Source organism: Camelina sativa, chromosome 10 (assembly GCF_030686135.1).
Source record: "Camelina sativa cultivar CO46 ecotype springtype chromosome 10, ASM3068613v1".
NCBI classification, from domain to species: domain Eukaryota; kingdom Viridiplantae; phylum Streptophyta; class Magnoliopsida; order Brassicales; family Brassicaceae; genus Camelina; species Camelina sativa.
The window spans coordinates 1,595,513-1,613,800 of NC_141889.1; the positions used below are offsets into that span (position 1 = coordinate 1,595,513).

At 38.9% G+C, this 18,288-nt stretch overlaps 6 protein-coding genes and 1 pseudogene across 17 annotated transcripts; all 7 read left to right on the plus strand.

Moving 5' to 3' along the window:
• The first annotated feature begins 833 nt into the window (after positions 1 to 833).
• LOC104716467 (vicilin-like seed storage protein At4g36700) lies at positions 834 to 3,155 on the plus strand. The gene is made up of 4 exons (XM_010433843.3): positions 834 to 1,367; positions 1,520 to 1,698; positions 1,780 to 1,860; positions 1,938 to 3,155. The coding sequence occupies exons 1-4, from the start codon at positions 1,046 to 1,048 to the stop codon at positions 2,916 to 2,918; spliced, it is 1,563 nt and encodes a 520-aa protein (XP_010432145.2). The 5' UTR covers positions 834 to 1,045; the 3' UTR covers positions 2,919 to 3,155.
• Positions 3,156 to 3,448: 293 nt separating this feature from the next.
• On the plus strand, positions 3,449 to 7,259 carry LOC104716468 (splicing factor U2af large subunit A). 10 transcript variants are annotated; one of them, XR_015568740.1, is made up of 14 exons: positions 3,454 to 3,699; positions 3,985 to 4,268; positions 4,360 to 4,458; positions 4,545 to 4,615; positions 5,054 to 5,130; positions 5,212 to 5,259; positions 5,355 to 5,414; positions 5,496 to 5,556; positions 5,640 to 5,752; positions 5,879 to 5,893; positions 5,994 to 6,325; positions 6,404 to 6,539; positions 6,640 to 6,881; positions 6,976 to 7,259. XR_015568740.1 is itself a non-coding variant. In XM_087469586.1 (13 exons), the coding sequence occupies exons 4-13, from the start codon at positions 4,877 to 4,879 to the stop codon at positions 7,111 to 7,113; spliced, it is 1,062 nt and encodes a 353-aa protein (XP_087325712.1). In that variant the 5' UTR covers positions 3,449 to 3,699; positions 3,985 to 4,268; positions 4,360 to 4,458; positions 4,545 to 4,876; the 3' UTR covers positions 7,114 to 7,259. The 10 variants fall into 10 exon arrangements, 4 of the variants coding, with proteins under 4 accessions (XP_087325712.1, XP_087325711.1, XP_087325710.1 ...); XR_015568741.1 differs by having other exon boundaries at positions 6,814 to 6,881; XM_087469586.1 differs by lacking the exon at positions 5,879 to 5,893 and having other exon boundaries at positions 3,449 to 3,699; positions 4,545 to 4,880; positions 5,640 to 5,756; positions 5,973 to 6,325; positions 6,814 to 6,881.
• Positions 7,260 to 7,312: 53 nt separating this feature from the next.
• Positions 7,313 to 9,028, plus strand: LOC104716469 (small ribosomal subunit protein mL103 (rPPR7)). Its single transcript, XM_010433848.3, has one exon. It carries the CDS (start codon positions 7,532 to 7,534, stop codon positions 8,768 to 8,770), a length of 1,239 nt encoding a protein of 412 aa, XP_010432150.1. The 5' UTR covers positions 7,313 to 7,531; the 3' UTR covers positions 8,771 to 9,028.
• Positions 9,029 to 11,502: 2,474 nt separating this feature from the next.
• On the plus strand, positions 11,503 to 13,798 carry LOC104716472 (putative polyol transporter 6). Its single transcript, XM_010433851.3, has 2 exons — positions 11,503 to 12,081; positions 12,270 to 13,798. The coding sequence occupies exons 1-2, from the start codon at positions 11,982 to 11,984 to the stop codon at positions 13,652 to 13,654; spliced, it is 1,485 nt and encodes a 494-aa protein (XP_010432153.1). The 5' UTR covers positions 11,503 to 11,981; the 3' UTR covers positions 13,655 to 13,798.
• An 18-nt stretch (positions 13,799 to 13,816) lies between these two features.
• Positions 13,817 to 15,406, plus strand: LOC104716471 (uncharacterized). The gene is made up of 3 exons (XM_087469591.1): positions 13,817 to 14,299; positions 14,389 to 14,604; positions 15,160 to 15,406. Exons 1-3 carry the CDS (start codon positions 14,039 to 14,041, stop codon positions 15,220 to 15,222), a joined length of 540 nt encoding a protein of 179 aa, XP_087325717.1. The 5' UTR covers positions 13,817 to 14,038; the 3' UTR covers positions 15,223 to 15,406.
• Positions 15,407 to 15,548: 142 nt separating this feature from the next.
• Positions 15,549 to 18,217, plus strand: LOC104716470 (plant-specific TFIIB-related protein 1-like). Of its 3 annotated transcripts, XM_087469587.1 has the most exons (5): positions 15,620 to 16,284; positions 16,415 to 16,477; positions 16,661 to 16,709; positions 16,935 to 17,093; positions 17,306 to 18,217. In XM_087469587.1, the coding sequence occupies exons 1-5, from the start codon at positions 16,160 to 16,162 to the stop codon at positions 18,080 to 18,082; spliced, it is 1,173 nt and encodes a 390-aa protein (XP_087325713.1). In that variant the 5' UTR covers positions 15,620 to 16,159; the 3' UTR covers positions 18,083 to 18,217. The 3 variants fall into 3 exon arrangements, with proteins under 3 accessions (XP_087325714.1, XP_087325715.1, XP_087325713.1); XM_087469589.1 differs by lacking the exon at positions 16,661 to 16,709 and having other exon boundaries at positions 15,551 to 16,284; XM_087469588.1 differs by lacking the exons at positions 16,415 to 16,477; positions 16,661 to 16,709 and having other exon boundaries at positions 15,549 to 16,284.
• LOC147935720 (plant-specific TFIIB-related protein 1 pseudogene) lies at positions 15,694 to 16,074 on the plus strand (annotated as a pseudogene).
• Positions 18,218 to 18,288: the final 71 nt, after the last annotated feature.

The window sequence follows — 18,288 nt, forward strand, 5'->3', positions numbered from 1 at the left end:
AACCAAACACAGTCACGAGTCACATACGTTCTCAACTTCACTTCCATGCATCGAATATCACTCATAAAGTCAAACACAAATCATAATTCCTAAATCAATTAGCATCATAGGCAGTCTTTAATGTTCACACGTTACCAAACTTGTTTGATTCTATTTTTATTTTTTGGTATTTCCATTTTTGGGATGTTACGTGTAAACTTCGGTGAACCGATCACTCTTATATGGTTTTTAGATTCGCCTGTATGTAGCTCATATTTAGACCCTGTCAAACGAATAATATTAACTTATATCATTCATTATTACTATATTTAGGTTAAGATAATTAGACAACTAATGATCATGGGAAAAATCAACTTCTATACAGAATCCAATCACCCAAAAGTATGATTAAAACGAGAATCTCAGTTCTCACACATACAAGTTGGTTGGGGGCACTCACAGTCACACATACGTAGATTGGCCCAAACACTGAATAATCGGGCGGGCCTGACATTTTTTTTTGCCCTTGATGCACAAATACAGACAACAAACTATTTTGCAAGTCTCCTTCAAACAAGTAACGGGCTAAAATTCAATAGTTTGAGTTTCGAGATAAGGCAACTTAATGAAATTAAAATGTGAAACAGTTGCATGTAATTGTAAATACACATCTATTAGAAAGATAAGCATTATTGATAATGCTATCTCTATGCATATCTCAATACCGTAACGATAAAAACTAGATATGCACTGCCATCACACTTAAAACCGTGTCATTTAATTGGACTAACGCGCGATGGAAACTATGCATCTCTGTTGTTCATATATATATTCTCTTCAGTCTTCACAACATTATCATCAACAACACTTCTTATCTTTCAAATTCAAACTTTGTATTTTAGCGGCAATTTGTTCTTGGTAAGATCGAACCATGCACTTGTCAACGTAAAGCAAGCACGTGTCCAACAATTAAGCCACGTGGTCATTGTATCTCTTTTATGGTTCCTATATTATACGATTTTAATTCGCTTTTGCATTGAATAACAAAAAAAAGACAGAGCACACAATGACTAAATTTACGGTATTGCCACTCTCTGTTCTTCTCGTTCTCTTGTTCCTCTGCACTCAGTCGTCCGCTAAGTCGGAAGAGTCTGACGAAAACGACGTCCCTGTGCCGTCATGTTGCGGGTTTTCGTCGCCTCTACTCGTTAAAAAAGATCAATGGAAACCAATCTTTACATCGAAGTTCGGACAGATCTCAACCGTCCAAATCGGAGATGGATGCGGTGGGATGGGTCCTTACAAAATACATTCCATAACTTTGGAGCCAAACATGCTTCTGCTACCTCTTCTTCTTCATTCTGATATGGTCTTCTTCGTTGACTCTGGTACATCAACTAATTTCAATGTCATGTATTTTGTTTGGTTCGGTTGACGCTGGTTAAATAAGAATCGGTTTATTTTCTCTGGTTTTGTTTATGGATCAGTTTCGGTTAAGGTTAAACTTTGATTGCGGACCTGTGGTGATTTTATTGTATAGGAAGTGGGATACTGAATTGGGTGGAGGAGGAAGCGAGGAGTTCCGAGATAAGACGAGGGGATGTTTACAGGCTACGTCCCGGTTCGGTTTTCTATTTACAGAGCGAACCGGTTGATGTCTTCCTTGGAACCAAACTTAGGCTTTACGCAATCTTCTCCAACAACGAGGAGTGTTTACATGTGAGTATGATATGATTTATTTCTTTTTCATTTTCTTGACTTATTAATTTCTTCTCATTGTTTATTCTTCAATGGATGCAGGATCCTTGCTTTGGTGCGTATTCGAGTATTACAGAACTCTTGTTTGGTTTTGATGAGACAATTCTCCAGTCAGCTTTTGGGGTATTGCATTTATCTTGTTTCCCAAGTTACTCTTGTAGATGATCAAGTGATTGATTAAAGTCGATGATTTTGATTAGGTGCCTGAGGAGATTATAGGGCTGATGAGGAACCGGACGAAGCCACCATTGATCGTGAGTGATATGCCGTGCTCACCACCATGTGTGCCCAACACATGGCAGCTGCAGCCGCGATTACTCAAACTCTTTGCTGGAAGCGTTGACTCAGTAGAAAACAAGAAGAAGAAAGAGAAGAAAGAGAAAGTGAAGAAAGCAAAAACATTTAATGTTTTTGAATCCGAACCAGATTTCGAGAGCCCCAACGGTCGTACTATAACAATTAACAGAAAAGATTTGAAAGTTTTGAAAGGCTCAATGGTTGGAGTTTCCATGGTGAATCTAACTCAAGCGTCAATGATGGGACCGCACTGGAATCCATGGGCTTGCGAGATTTCAATTGTGTTGAAAGGAGCAGGAATGGTTAGGGTGCTTAGGTCTTCGATTTCAAGGGGCTCATCATCATCTGATGATCAGTGTAAGAACGTGAGGTTTAAGGTAGAGGAAGGAGATATTTTTGCTGTTCCAAGGTTACATCCAATGGCGCAAATGTCTTTCAACAATGACTCGTTAGTGTTCATTGGGTTTACAACTTCAGCTAAGAATAACAAGCCACAGTTTTTATCCGGGAAGAGCTCGGCTTTGCGGATGCTTGACCGGCAAGTATTGGCTGCTTCGTTTAACGTGAGTAGTGTGACGATTGATGGATTGTTTGAAGCTCAGAAGGAAGCGGTTGTGTTGGAGTGTCCTTCTTGTGCAGAAGGAGAAGTGGAGAAGCTTAAGGTGGAGATGGAGAAGAAGAAGATGGATGATGAGAGGAAGAGAAGACGTGATGAGAGGAAGAAAGAAGAAGAAGAGGCGAAGAAGGAAGAAGAAGAGAGGAGGAAACGAGAAAAAGAAGAAGAGAAGAAGCGGTGGCCACCTCAGCCTCAGCAACCATCGCAAGAAGAACCTCAACTACCGATGGAGAAAGAATGGGGAGTGGCAGATGAAGAGGAAATGTAATCTGGAGAACGCCGAGAGGAAGGTTTAAATAGCCAAAAGAGTATCTTGGTTTGTTGTTAATGGTTATAACTTGTTCAGACGTCTCTTTTCTTTTTTCTTTTTCCTCTTATCCTGTTTATTTGTGTATCTCTTGTATTGTTTTTGTTGTTGCCATGTCTTCAGGTTGTATATTGTATTATGTTTTGTTTAAATCTTTGTAGATGGGGAATGTGAAATAATTAAAAGATTTCCGAGACATTTGTTGAGTGGCTGACGTTTACTTCAAGTTATTGATAACTCTTTCGTTTATTACATTTGTTTAGTTCTGTTCTTGTCGTTGTTTTACAAATGTACTTGCTGTAACTAGCAGCTAAACTCTCAAAACTGGGTCTATTTATCTTAAACACGGATCGGGCCACATATTGGGCCTAATCAATATAGGCCGGCCTATTTTCTCATCGCAGATAAGATCATAAATGGAAATAGATAAACATGAATTGACAAAAATACCCTCCATGGCGGTCTAGTACTCTAGTCTTTTGTTATATAATAATAGAGTAATCAGAATTGCCCTAAAAATAGTTTTGGTTTCCTCTTCTTTCGAATCTCGACGGCAGAAACAAAGACGAAGCTACAAAAACTTAATCTAAACCTTATCCCCGGTGAGAGCGTTCATTCCGGTGAAACGATGACGGACTTCGAAGATCACGAGGGAAACGGTACGGTTGCTGACGCCCTTTACGCCGAAGATAACGGAGCTCGCGGCGGCGAAATCGAGGATCAATTAGACTCGAAACCTAAGGTAATTTGTTCTCTTGTTTACCTTTAAATCTTCCAGCTTCTGTTTCTCCGAGTTTCAAATCTATGTTTCTTAGCAAATTGGATTCAATTTGGGGTCGAGTTTTTGATATAGGAATGCAAAATTGAGATTGTTAGGGTTTAGAGGTTACTTTTGTTTATCTTCTAACTCTAGAATCTATGATTGATATTAGGTTTAATTTATTCATCATTTGTTGTGTTTTTGTTTAGTTTCATTGATTCTTGATTTGTATCTGACGAGTTTTGTTTTTTTTTTTGGTTTGTGTAGAGGGAAACGCGTGACAATGAAAGAGAGACTTCAAGAAGTAGAGATAGAGAGAGAGAGAAGGGACGTGATAAGGACAGAGAAAGGGATTCTGAAGTCTCTGGTAGAAGCAGGGACAGAGATGGAGAGAAAGGCAAGGAGAGAAGTAGAGACAGGGACAGAGATCGCGAGCGTCATCACAGAAGTAGTCGTCACAGGGAACATAGCAGGGAGCGTACTGAAAGAAGGGAACGTGGTAGTAGGGATGATGATGACTACCGCCGAAGCCGTGATCGTGACCATGATAGGTGACTCTTCTTGAATCAAAATTTTATATTTTCCACTTTTCTATTTAATGGAAGGTACTGATTTGGCTTCTTTTTTCTTTCTTTCTTTTAGGCGTAGAGATGATCGAGGAGGTAGACGTAGCCGTCGATCTCGTTCTCGTTCAAAGGATAGGTCTGAGCGCAGATCAAGGTCACGATCTCCATCCAAAAGGTAGTAATTCGTTCCTCATTGGATTACTCTTTGAAATAATTGCTTGAATCTAAGAGAGTTTCTAACTTCAATATATATTGTTGCAGTAAGCGAGTCAGTGGATTCGATATGGCACCTCCAGCCTCTGCAATGTTAGCTTCTGGTGCTGCTGTTACAGGTATCTGTTTTATGTCTTCAATTCAGCACCTTCTCATAAACGTAGCATTCATACCTAAGGCACATAGTGGGTTTGATAAATTCTGTTTATCCTAATTAACTACAAAAAAACATAGGCTGTTTTCATACAGCCAAAAACAGAGTTTCTGGTTGTTTGGTGTTCTTTGTGTTTCTGGTTTGCTTTTCTGTTTTGGTAAGGCAACAGTGGGTGTGGGCTGGTTAGCTCTTCTTATATACAAGGACGAATTACTGCAATAATTATATGGGTATTGCTCATCCTCAGTACATATCCCTGGTTGTTAGTCTTGCAAAAATTTTCCCCATACAAGACTCAAACCTATCGTGATATCGCTATATCGCCAATAAATTTCCAGGGACGGTGAACTAGGTTTTCTCACATGTATTTTTATCATGTACTAACTTGTTTTCCTTTTTGTAGGCCAAGTTCCACCCGCTCCACCAACTCTTCCTGGGGCTGGGATGTTTCCCAACATGTTTCCCTTGCCGACTGGACAGGTCCGTGGTCTTTACCCTTTAATTTTTTGTCCTTAATTTATGTCTTTCTTTCACTAATTCTTCTATTTCCTTTTCCTGCAGCCATTTGGGGGTCTCCCTATGATGCCAATTCAGGCTATGACACAACAGGTTAACTTTAATTTTACATGGTTATATCATATATGCAAGATAATATACGTGTCTCTGTTTCTAATATTGCCTCCTTATTTACTATGTGTCTTCAGGCAACTAGGCATGCTCGTAGAGTCTATGTCGGTGGACTTTCCCCTACGGCAAATGAACAGGTTAATATCCATTTAATTTTTTGCACTTATATAATGTTCCAACAACTGATACTAACATTGATTTATTATCCTGTAATGCAGTCTGTGGCTACTTTTTTTAGTCAAGTTATGGCTGCTGTTGGTGGAAACACTGCTGGTCCAGGTATGTAATCCTGGTGCAGATACTAGTAGAGAATCCTTTGTCTGATGCTTATATTAATCGTTTTTTATTCTTCTTACTCGCAGGTGATGCAGTTGTTAATGTATATATAAACCACGAGAAGAAGTTTGCTTTTGTGGAGATGAGATCTGTTGAAGAAGCAAGTAACGCTATGTCTTTGGATGGAATTATATTTGAGGTACGTTTAATGCTTACCACACTACCAAATATTTAGTTGAGTTTTAGTACTTGTATTTCTTTGGTATATACAGTAGGTTATTCTCTGAATGCTTTTTTTTTTAATAAGATTTTTTCTTTCTCCCAGGGAGCTCCAGTGAAGGTGAGGAGACCTAGTGACTATAACCCGTCCCTAGCTGCAACTCTTGGTCCAAGCCAGCCCAGTTCCAATCTAAACTTAGCTGCTGTTGGTCTGACTCCAGGTGCTTCGGGTGGGCTTGAGGGACCAGATCGTATTTTTGTTGGTGGACTTCCATATTACTTCACCGAATCACAAGTCAGGGAGTTGTTGGAGTCCTTTGGAGCCCTAAAGGGATTTGATCTTGTAAAAGATCGCGAAACAGGAAACTCTAAAGGATACGCCTTTTGTGTATACCAAGATCTTTCTGTTACAGATATTGCGTGCGCTGCCCTAAATGGTATCAAGATGGGAGATAAGACTCTTACAGTGAGACGTGCCAACCAGGGAACAATGCAACCAAAGCCTGAACAAGAGAATGTATTACTGCATGCACAGCAGCAAATTGCTTTTCAGGTAGACTTTTGTTACTTAAGTACTAACTTGGATGTTCCATTTATAAGATTAAAAGACTGATGCTTCTCTCTTTTGCAGAGGATTATGTTACAGCCGGGTGTAATGGCAACAACTGTGGTATGTCTGACTCAAGTTGTTACTGAGGATGAGCTTAGAGATGACGAGGAGTATGAAGATATAATGGAAGACATGAGACAAGAAGGCGGAAAGTTTGGTAAGAGACCTCTTTATTGCGTAATATGGTCTAATTTGAAATATAAGATAAAAAGCATATTGATCTGTCTCTCTGTTTTCTTGGTTGTACTGTTTTACAGCCTTTTGCTATAAAGAATCAGCCCTAACATACACAGACAGGAGACTGCATAAACCTCCTAATCTAATTTTCATCAAAGGCCACTTTTTCTTAAAAAGAAAAAAACTAACTTGTTTTTGTCTCTGTGTTCTTCTCTTGTTTTCGAAATGTTTGTACTTTAACTCTTAAAATGCAGGTGCTTTGACCAATGTTGTGATTCCGCGTCCAAGCCCCAATGGTGAGCCAGTGCCAGGCCTTGGCAAGGTTTGTACCAAAACCCTTATATCTCTCTTATTCTCTGCTTCTTGTATATTTCTATTTAGTCTTAATCTGACAGTCTTGATATATTTTTGTGCAGGTGTTTTTGAAGTATCTCGATACAGATGGCTCGTCCAAGGCAAGAATCGGGATGAATGGTAGGAAATTTGGAGGAAACGAAGTCGTTGCAGTGTTTTACCCCGAAGACAAGTTTGAACAGGGTGACTATGGTGCCTGAGATGCCTTGTTGTTTGTTTGCTTTCTCTATTACTTAAATTTTCTAAGTACTTTCTTACAGTTGAAGACTCTTTTGCGTGATTGTAAGACTAAGAGATGATCGATATAGTTCGTCGGTACATTGCTTGCTATAACGTTTTTACCAAATCCAGTCTTTTGGTTTTATATTAATCTCAAAAACAATGACCAAGTTTATCGTAAATGTGACATGATGTGTTGTAAATTAATTATAGCAACACAAAAAGTTGAGTAATAATTTCTATCGGAACCATTAAGTAGTTTTGGTTCTCTCTGAAGTGCTGAATTGAAGGAAAAAAAAAAACAATTTGTAAAACCCAAAATCTCTGTGAAGCAAACTAAACCCTAAAAAGGCGTCTCCTTTATCGCCACCACTGTCCAACAACACTCATTTCTGCAAAATGGCTTCATCTCGTATCTCTCTCCGCCTTGTTCGCCGCTTTACCACAGCCGCCGCAGATGGTACGACCACCGTCGAAGCTACTGGTCCGTTTTCAGGGAAAATCACTGTCTCCAAAGCTAAGTCTACTCTTCGGAAAGAACACGATCCAGACAAAGCCCTTCAGATCTACGCAAATGTCTCAGACCACTCTGCTTCACCTGTTTCATCTCGCTACGCCCAAGAGCTCACTGTTCGTCGTCTCGCAAAGTGTAGCCGTTTCTCAGACATCGAGACCCTAATCGAATCCAGCAAAAAAGATCCCAAAATCAAAGAAGAACCTTTCTACTCTACGCTTATCAGATCTTACGGCCGAGCCTCTATGTTTAATCACGCCATGAGAGCCTACGAGCAGATGGATCAATACGGCACACCCAGATCAGCTGTTTCCTTCAACGCCTTGCTCAACGCTTGTCTCCATTCTAAGAAGTTTGATAAAGTCCCCCAACTGTTCGACGAAATTCCTCAGAGGTACAGTAAGGTCACTCCTGACAAAATCTCTTACGGTATATTGATTAAGTCATACTGTGACTCTGGTTCCCCTGAAAAAGGTATTGAGATTATGAGACAGATGCAAGGTAAAGCCATGGAAGTCACTACCATTGCTTTCACCACCATTTTGAGCTCCTTGTATAAGAAAGGTGAGCTTGAGGTTGCTGAAAACTTGTGGAACGAGATGGTTAAGAAAGGTTGCGAATTGGATAGTGCAGCTTATAATGTTCGTATCATGAGTGCTCAAAAGGAAAGCCCTGAAAGAGTTAAGGAGTTGATCGAAGAAATGAGCACTATGGGATTGAAACCTGATACCATTAGCTATAACTATCTTATGACTGCGTATTGCGAGAGAGGAATGTTGGATGAAGCTAAGAAAGTGTATGAAGGGCTTGAAGGAAACAACTGTGCTCCAAACGCAGCTACGTTTAGGACATTGATATTTCATCTGTGTTACAGCAGATTGTACGAGCAAGGCTATGCGATCTTCAAGAAGAGTGTGTATATGCACAAGATTCCTGATTTCAATACTTTGAAGCATTTGGCTGTGGGATTGGTAGCGAACAAGAAGATAGATGATGCTAAAGGGCTGATTAGAACGGTGAAGAAGAAGTTTCCTCCGAGCTTCATGAATGCGTGGAAGAAACTCGAGGAGGAACTCGGGCTGTATTCCAAAACGGATGCTTCTGCAAAAGAGGCTGCTGCTTAAATAGCTCAATAGCATTGTGGTTGAAGTCGATCTTATGTTTTCTGCTTGAGCTGTTTAAGAGTTACTGAAAACTATAATCTAGTAGTATGCAGCTTATTTATAAGCTCATCCTGCATTTTTTCTTTCCTCATAAATTAGCTTGAAGTTTTTGTTGGTGTTCAACAATATCCAGAGCTTCAGATAGTGTCATTGCTATGTTCTACACACTTGTTTCATGATGAATTTCAAGTTGATTCATTTCATGTTGTTTTTACAAAATCTTCTGTTTGCCGCTTGTTGGTATACCTAAGTTTTGCTTCTGGGTATAGTGGAATCTTAACCTCGTTCGAACTCAGTTTATGACATGACCTCCCCTAATTTTGATTTGCCCGATTGACAAATCTTCAACGATGGTGTGTGTATATATGGATTCATAAGGATTCTGATGACGAAGTGTTTCGAGTTGCAACTTCTTTCAGCGCATTGGCAAATCCTAGAGTGTGTAAGATAATCATCATTACACAGATGGCTCGTTAATGATATTGGAACATATTTGTTGAAAAGTATGTTAGCTTTTGACGAAAAAGGTCCAATAACGTCACCACTCACTTGGAAACAGAACAGTACAAATTAGGTGAATAAAATCTGTGGAATGTTTATAAAGTGAGTTTTTGTAAAAACACGATCAACTTCGATGAATTAAAAAAAGTTAACTTTTAACAAAAATTTGAAAATTTTTAACAACGTTAAATGAGGAACGTGTAAATGAACTGTATTGTCGTTTCAACAGTTGATTCCAAATTCCACGATTAATGTTTATTTTTTACTTGAGCGTCTATAAAAAAGCTATCAGGAATACAAATTTAATTTGTCCCCTCTCTCAAGTCACTATCTTAATTCATGTTCATATCTCAGACTCTGAGCAAACACCAAAAGAGAAGGTCAAAAATCCGAACACTAATTTTTGGATAAGTGACACTAATTTTTGTTTTTGTTTTTCAATAATCAAACCGTTTGTCTCAAGTCACGACGTTTTTCAATGAACAATACTGCATGAATTTCAAATATCCAAAATCCAATGGATCCTTATCTTTGTAATTATATTAAGATGAAGCACATAATATTTCCTCTTGGTTTGTTGTTTTTGTAATGTTATGTTCAGGATTAATAGTACTTCATCGGCTAATATATCTTAATCATCTTGATATTTGATAAAACTGTACATCCGTTAGATGACGTTTACCACCACACGAGGTTACGGCTGCGCACATATGGTGTATACTGTTTAGTCCAACATTTGATAAAATTATTGTAGTATAAAGAGACTTTTCTTAGATTTCTTTTTATAATTAAGACAAAGTATTAGTTTTAAGATATCGAATCAATATTAATTATTGCTCTTAAATTGGACCCAATTAGACTTTTAGCTCCGTATAGGTTTTTTGTTTTTTTTTATAGATGTAGGTTTCAATCCACAAGATGTAGGTTAGGTTTTGTACTTTGCTCTTGAATAGCAAGAAACTGCGTTTAATTTTTGATGGGATATATAACTTTTTCACTACAAAACGACAGTTTTATTCGGAACTAGTTGTTGTATCACGTTAAAATTTATAAAAATCCTACATTTTAGTACGAAATTGTATACAAAACATCTCTTCCTCCTCCTTTTTTTTTTTTTTTTTTTTTTTTTTTCCAATAATAGTTTCTTGGTAAGAAAATATTCATGTATGTGAAATTTGAAGATATTAGGGCTGGGCATTCGGGTAACACGTTCGGATTTGGATATTACCCATTCGGGTTTGGGTAAACGGGTTTAGAAAAATAGAATCCATTGGGTATTTTTAGATATATGGGTTCGGTTTGGTTTGGGTACTATCGGGTTCGGGTCGGTTTGGGTTACAAATTTTAGAACCCGATTAGTACCCGAACAACGGGTACCCGAAAAAATATAATTAAATTTAAATAAATTTAGTTAAATTACATAACAAACTATTTTAGATATTTTGATTATTTTTGATATTTAGGTATAAAACTAAATGAAATATTCAAAATTATAATCATAATTTTGGGGTAATTGTATTATATTTATAAATATTATAAATATGTTTATATGTTCGGGTTTAATGGGTACCCAAATGGGTACCGGGTATTACCCGATCCTAACCCAAATCCACGGATATTAGAAAATAGAACCCAATAGGGTTTTATAGGCAAACCTGAACCTGGTTTTTCGAGTTGGATTCCGGATTGAGTATTCGGGTACGGTTTTTATGTCCAGGCCTAGAAGATATATATATTTACATAATTAAAAAAATTCAACAAATATCCGAATTTAAGTATTTGGTTATTGGCTGAATTCACAAAGACAGTATATGGCTTTTCACATGATTCAAAGTCTAAACTAACGCAACCTTTTGTATTTTCTTAAAATAAATCCATTTAATGGGATAGCCACTTGACTTTTCTAAGTAAATCATCTAAAAGTTCAAACTTTGAATTGAATTATTAAAATGGACCCATGACGTTTTACACTCTTCATAGTTGACCCTCATGAGTCAAGCCAAAAATTGTGTTTGGTTTACACACAGTGAGTCAGTGACAAACAATTTAAATTATTCACGAGGATAAAAAACAAGAAAATTTAATAATCTTCACGAGGATAAAAACAAAAAGCAGATATTAAAAATAGTTCTTATCCAATAATTACAACGGACTCTTGTAGATGAAATACCAAAAAAAGAGTCAACTTTGTTACACATAATGACATAAACGTTCTTATCCAAAACCACAACTTAGCTAAAACTACTACTGCCAACTAAAGCATTACAGATCGAGTTACCAAGTTTAGAGTCTGGTCAAGCTGTAAATTAAGTAATTACACAAGTAGCAAAGGTCCGTAATTAGAATCTTTGATCGGGTTTTACGAATCTGATCTTTCTTCTATAAATACAAATAAAGAAGATGTGGATGATTCTTGTCCACTGGATTCAAAGAACTAAATCCTCTCTTAACAAGCTTGTGCCTTACACGAGTACTGTCTCTCTATATATACATTCATCGAATCTTCTCTGGTAGTGAGAGATTAAGACCAAACTCTTAACTAACTTTCAGATATAAAAAGCTTATACATATAGTTGGGAGATACATTTATATATTTTTTAGTCTGTCTACTCTCTACTATAGATCTCTGATTATATTTTCTGGTAATTACTAACGTGGTGGTGTATTAATCATGGCCGATCAAATCACCGGCGAGAAGCCGGTCGGAGTTAATAGATTCGCTCTTCAATGTGCTATTGTCGCCTCCATCGTTTCCATCATCTTCGGTTACGGTAAGTATTTGATATTAAAAAAAAATCTCTTAAAATAACAATATTTTTTTGTTGAAAAGATCATAGGATTGTAATTTTGATTATACATGCATATATTATTGTTTAACGATTTAAATTATGTGGGATAGTATTATTTTTATTTTTTTATTAATGATCACTGATAACTGATAAGATATGTATATGTATAGATACTGGTGTGATGAGTGGAGCGATGGTGTTTATAGAAGAAGATTTGAAGACAAACGATGTTCAAATCGAAGTTCTCACCGGGATTCTCAACCTTTGTGCCCTCTTCGGATCATTGCTCGCCGGAAGAACGTCGGATATAATCGGACGGCGTTACACAATCGTCTTGGCCTCGATACTATTCATGTTGGGTTCGATTATGATGGGTTGGGGTCCGAATTATCCAGTTCTCCTCACCGGTAGATGCACCGCTGGACTCGGAGTTGGTTTTGCTCTAATGGTTGCTCCGGTTTACTCGGCCGAGATCGCAACAGCTTCACATAGAGGGCTCTTAGCTTCTCTTCCTCATCTCTGTATCAGTATTGGAATCTTACTCGGTTATCTCGTGAATTACTTCTTCTCCAAGCTACCTATGCATATCGGTTGGAGACTCATGCTTGGTATAGCCGCGGTTCCGTCCCTAGTGCTAGCGTTCGGGATCTTGAAAATGCCAGAATCTCCAAGGTGGTTGATTATGCAAGGCCGTCTCAAGGAAGGCAGGGACATCTTGGAATTGGTATCGAATTCAACCGAAGAAGCAGAACTCCGATTTCAAGATATCAAATCTGCTGCGGGAATCGACCCCAAATGCAAAGACGACGTTGTTAAAATGGTGAACAAGAAGACTCATGGTGAAGGAGTGTGGAAAGAACTTATCTTAAGACCGACCCCTGCAGTGAGACGAGTTCTTTTGACCGCTCTTGGGATCCATTTCTTCCAGCACGCGACAGGAATCGAAGCCGTGCTTTTATACGGTCCGAAGATCTTCAAGAAAGCAGGAATCACGGCTAAAGACAAGCTTTTCCTTGTTACAATCGGTGTCGGAATCATGAAAACGACGTTTATTTTCACAGCAACTTTCTTGTTAGACAAGGTAGGTCGGAGGAAGCTTTTGTTGACCAGCGTTGGAGGTATGGTCATAGCGTTGACAACGTTAGGATTTGGGCTTACAATGGCCCAGAATTCTGGTGGGAAATTAGCGTGGGCTTTGGTTCTAAGCATCGTCGCAGCTTATAGTTTCGTGGCGGTTTTCTCTATTGGGCTCGGCCCAATAACTTGGGTCTACAGTTCTGAGGTTTTCCCTTTGAAACTTCGTGCACAAGGAGCGAGTCTCGGCGTTGCGGTGAACAGAATAATGAACGCCACCGTGTCGATGTCGTTCTTGTCGTTAAGTAAAGCGATAACCACCGGAGGAGCATTCTTTATGTTCGCCGGAGTAGCGGCGGTGGCTTGGAATTTCTTCTTCTTCCTCTTGCCGGAGACGAAAGGTAAATCACTAGAAGAAATCGAAGCGCTTTTCCAAAGAGACGGTGATAAAGTACGCGGCGAAAGCAGCAGCGCAGCTTAGCATAGCATGTTTAATCTCTATTTTAATCTTTCAATGAAACGACTGCGCTTTAGCGGTTTGATTCTCGTTACACGACGCCGTTTTAATGTGTTCTTTTGTGTGGCTTTTATCAATTTATAAACCAACGGTCACGATTGACGCACACTTATAAAGTAGTTCGTTACCAATTTAAGATCAACGGCTAATATATCGCCAATTACTTAAACGAAAACAATGGCCCAGTTATTAGTGTGAAGAGAGTGAACTCTCAGATTTAACAAAACTATAGCCGACACTTTCGAGTACACACTTGAGTCTACTGAAATCGATTCATGAGAGCTCAGATTTGGTGTTAGCTTCACAACTACGCAAGGTTACTGAGTTTAGTTTATATCTGAGATCGAGATGAAGGAGGACGATGCGTTGCCGACGACGACGGCTACAGGTACGGCGACGGGAACAGCTATGGCGAATTCGAAGAAGGAGAACTCTGACTCGATCTTGTTTGGAAGAGGTCGATACAAGTTCTGGGCGTTTGGTGCGATTTTGCTTTTGGCTTTTTGGTCCATGTTTACTGGCACCGTGACTCTCCGGTTAACCACCGGGAATCTAAACCGGTTCTCTGAAGATCTCGGGATTCCAAACTACGATAACCTCGACGTTCTGGTTTGGTTACTCTCTCTTGAGATTTTGGTTTGTATATTTGTAATTTGATTGGAGGCTGATTTTTGGAAGGTTGTTGGAATTTGTGGTAGGAAATGGAAGAGAGGGAGAAAGTGGTGAAGCATATGTGGGATGTGTATACGAGTAGTCGTCGGATCAAATTGCCTAGATTTTGGCAAGAGGCTTTTGTAGCTGCTTATGAAGAACTCACTAGTGATGCCCCTGGGGTTAGAGAGGCTGCTATTGGTGAAATCGCCAAGATGTCGGTGCAGTCTATTACTATTGATCCACCTCCTTCCAGATCAATGGTGATGCTTCTTCATTTACATTCCGTTTTTCCTTTTTAACTAAATTGTTTAGTGTTTTTTGATGGGTGTGGGATTAGTGAATTAGAGTCATTAGATACAGTTTTGAATAGATGGTAGATCTTGCCTTTTGTTTTAGTACCTTCTTTTGGTTCTCTCTTTCTCTCTTCAATTGTATCTAAACATTCAAAGACCCGTATGTACTTTAAGATGATGAAGGTCTAGTTTTTTTGCTGGAGATTGGTTCTTAAGATCTAGTGTTAGAGTATAGGTTATTACATTTTAGAGATACAGGGATGTATAATACTATAATAGCATGTGGTTGAGTAGATTGTGTCTTCTTAAAAATTATGTTATGAGATTTTAGATAGCTATAGCTTTCGGTTTTGTTTCTTGCATTTATTGCAAAACGCCTTTTGTGTAAGTTGGTTGGTTAAGTTTGGTAGAGCTTCCACTACTCAAGTTAGCTTCTTGATAGACTTCATAATTCAATTTTTGATATTTGGATTGTTCAAAGACAGAGTTAACCCGAGTGTTTTCTGTTTTGTTTGTTCTCAGAACGCAAGGGATTTGGGAAGAAACTTGAAGAGAATTCTACACAAGCCAGCAACAAGTAGCTGATTATGGTATTGGTATTACACGTTTTACATGTAAACCTCCGATCATATGGAGCCAAAAGATGACCTACCAAATGGATAGTTCAATTTGTAATATTAAATTTCTTGTTTCGAGATCAATTTACATTCTATGATTCTATCGATTGATAATTACATAGAGCTATATAAGAAACAATACATTTCTTCTACTAAGGTCTTCGAATTGGGACTCCTGAATCAGCGTGTCTAGTGCCAAGCTCAAGATCTTCATTGTGCCAAGCTCAAGATCTTCATTGTTGCAAATGTAATATATATATATATATTTTTCTACATTTAGCAGTCACTTTTAATATGTTTGAAGTGACAAAATGATTACAATATTTTGATGTCTCTCAAAAGAACAATTTAGCGCGATTTTTTTTAACTCTCGTCTTTTTATCAAAACGTCGGAAGAGCAATAAAAAAAGGAAAAAAAAAAGAGAGAGAAAACAGAACAATGAAGTGCCCGTACTGTTCATCGGCGCAAGGACGGTGTGCCACCACAAGTTCCGGTAAATCGATAACGGAGTGCTCATCATGCGGTCGCGTAGTAGAAGAACGGCAGACGCAAAACCACCATCTCTTTCATCTCCGAGCCCAAGACACTCCTCTCTGCCTAGTCACTTCCGACCTCCAAAAGGCGGCGCAACCGTCTCCGGAAGACGTAGAAGATCCGTTTGAACCAACCGGATTCATCACCGCCTTCTCTACTTGGTCCCTCGAGCCAAGCCCGATCTTCGCTCGCTCTTCCCTCTCTTTCTCCGGTCATCTCGCTGAGCTCGAACGAACCCTAGAACTCGCTTCGTCCACATCGAATTCCACGAACTCGAATTCGTAGACGGTTGTGGTGGATAATCTTAGGGCTTATATGCAGATAATCGATGTGGCGTCGATTTTAGGGTTAGATTCTGATATCTCTGAGCATGCTTTTCAGCTGTTTAGGGATTGTTGCTCAGCTACTTGTTTGCGGAACAGAAGCGTTGAAGCTTTATCTACTGCTTGCCTTGTTCAAGCTATTAGGGAAGCCCAGGAGCCTAGAACTCTTCAGGTACCTAGTAAACCTATTTCATTACCAGTTTTAATTGCAGATTCAGCTACTGAACCTTCAATTTTCTTGAAATCATGGCTCTGCATTGAAGACACCAATGAATTGGAGTTATATGTTAAATGTTATGTAGGACATCTTTTTCTTTGTGGATGGAATCATTTGCCTGTAATTGTATCTACCTTAGTGCAATCTGGTTAGTCCATTTCGTTCTAATCATTTTGATTTGAATGAATTGGTGTTTTGATGGTTGATCCTGGATAAATCATCGATGCAGTGTCTTGAACAGCTGCCATAGAATGCTCAATGCTGTCGAACTTTTTGAATTCAGGAACTAGAATCTGTGTTTGCTAGGTTTCTGAAGCTTGTGTTTTTGCAGGAAGGAATCAAGCTTCTGTGTTGGTGTATTATATTCTCAATCAGTAACTGTAATTTTCAATTTTCCTAGTCGTTTGATGATACTATTTCCCTCATAAATTAGCCTTTAGATGCATATTCTAGCCTAGGAAACATAAGATTCTTATCTAGAGACTGGATTTGTTACCACTCAGTGTGGACCATTACTTATGAATTTATATATGAGCAGCACTTCTTTCAGTTAATTATCCGGACTAAAATTTTCTCTTATGTTTTTTGCTTGCTTTGCACAATAGGAAATCTCCATTGCAGCTAATGTACAGCAGAAGGAAATTGGGAAGTACATCAAGATTTTGGGAGAAGCTCTACAACTAAGTCAACCCATCAATAGCAACTCTATATCCGTTCATATGCCAAGATTCTGTACCCTCCTTCAACTAAATAAATCTGCTCAGGTGTGCCACTTAACTTATGCTTCTTTTTGAAAAGCCTAAATTGCAACGTGAATGGTGTATCAATGCCTGGATTTTTTCCTCCTTCAGTGAGACTTAGATATATCTGCTAATGATATTTCATCATCGAATGAGACCCATTGCAAGATCCCCAAATACACAACTCTGATGCCTGTTCTGATCCCAACGTATTTGTCTGTTTTTAATCTTCTTAGGAACTAGCAACACATATTGGAGAAGTTGTAATCAACAAATGCTTCTGCACCCGTAGAAACCCGATCAGCATTTCTGCAGCTGCTATCTATCTGGCATGTCAGCTTGAAGACAAACGAAAGACTCAAGCAGAGATTTGTAAAATAACCGGACTAACCGAGGTAACCTTACGTAAAGTCTACAAGGAACTGCTAGAAAATTGGGACGACCTGCTCCCATCTAACTACACACCAGCCGTCCCACCAGAGAAAGCATTTCCCACAACGACAATATCCACAACCCGCTCAACAACTCCTAGAGCCGTGGATCAACCTGAACCAAGTTTCACGGACAGAGACAAGCCATCTGTCAAACCAATCGAAGCTTTTGATCATACCTACCAACAACCGAAAGGCAAAGAAGATAAGCAGCCAAAATTCAGACAGCCTTGGCTGTTTGGAACTGCCAGTGTCATGAACCCAGCGGAGATGATAAGCGAAGCAGGAAAACCTAATGCTCTGGACTATGATAAGCAACACCCTGATAAGCAGCAGCTAAGTGATAAGGACACATTGCCTATATATCTAAGACCACATAACCAGTTCCCTTCAAATCCATCTCCATCTACAGGTATCAGCACAATCAATTGGTCATTCCGACCTTCTAGTGTCCCGGGATCTTCCATGAACTTGCCTGTTGTCCATCCGCCAAAACTACCCCCAGGTTATGCTGAGATTAGAGGTAGTGGATCGCAAACAGGAAACAAGAATGTTAGTAATCCTCATGGAGACTTCTGCTAGAGAGAAACTATTAGATTAGTCTTGAAGGTGATTCAATGCACGCACATATTCTTGTATTGTCTTTGGATACAAGATAGTATTTCCTGAGTATATGTGATTGGTCGGGATTTACAAGAGCAGTTGCCGCCTTTGATATTGGGCTTTGTAACAGCTCATTTCCTTTTATGGCCCGTGAAAGATTGTTCTAGAAGGTAGGCCAATATTTT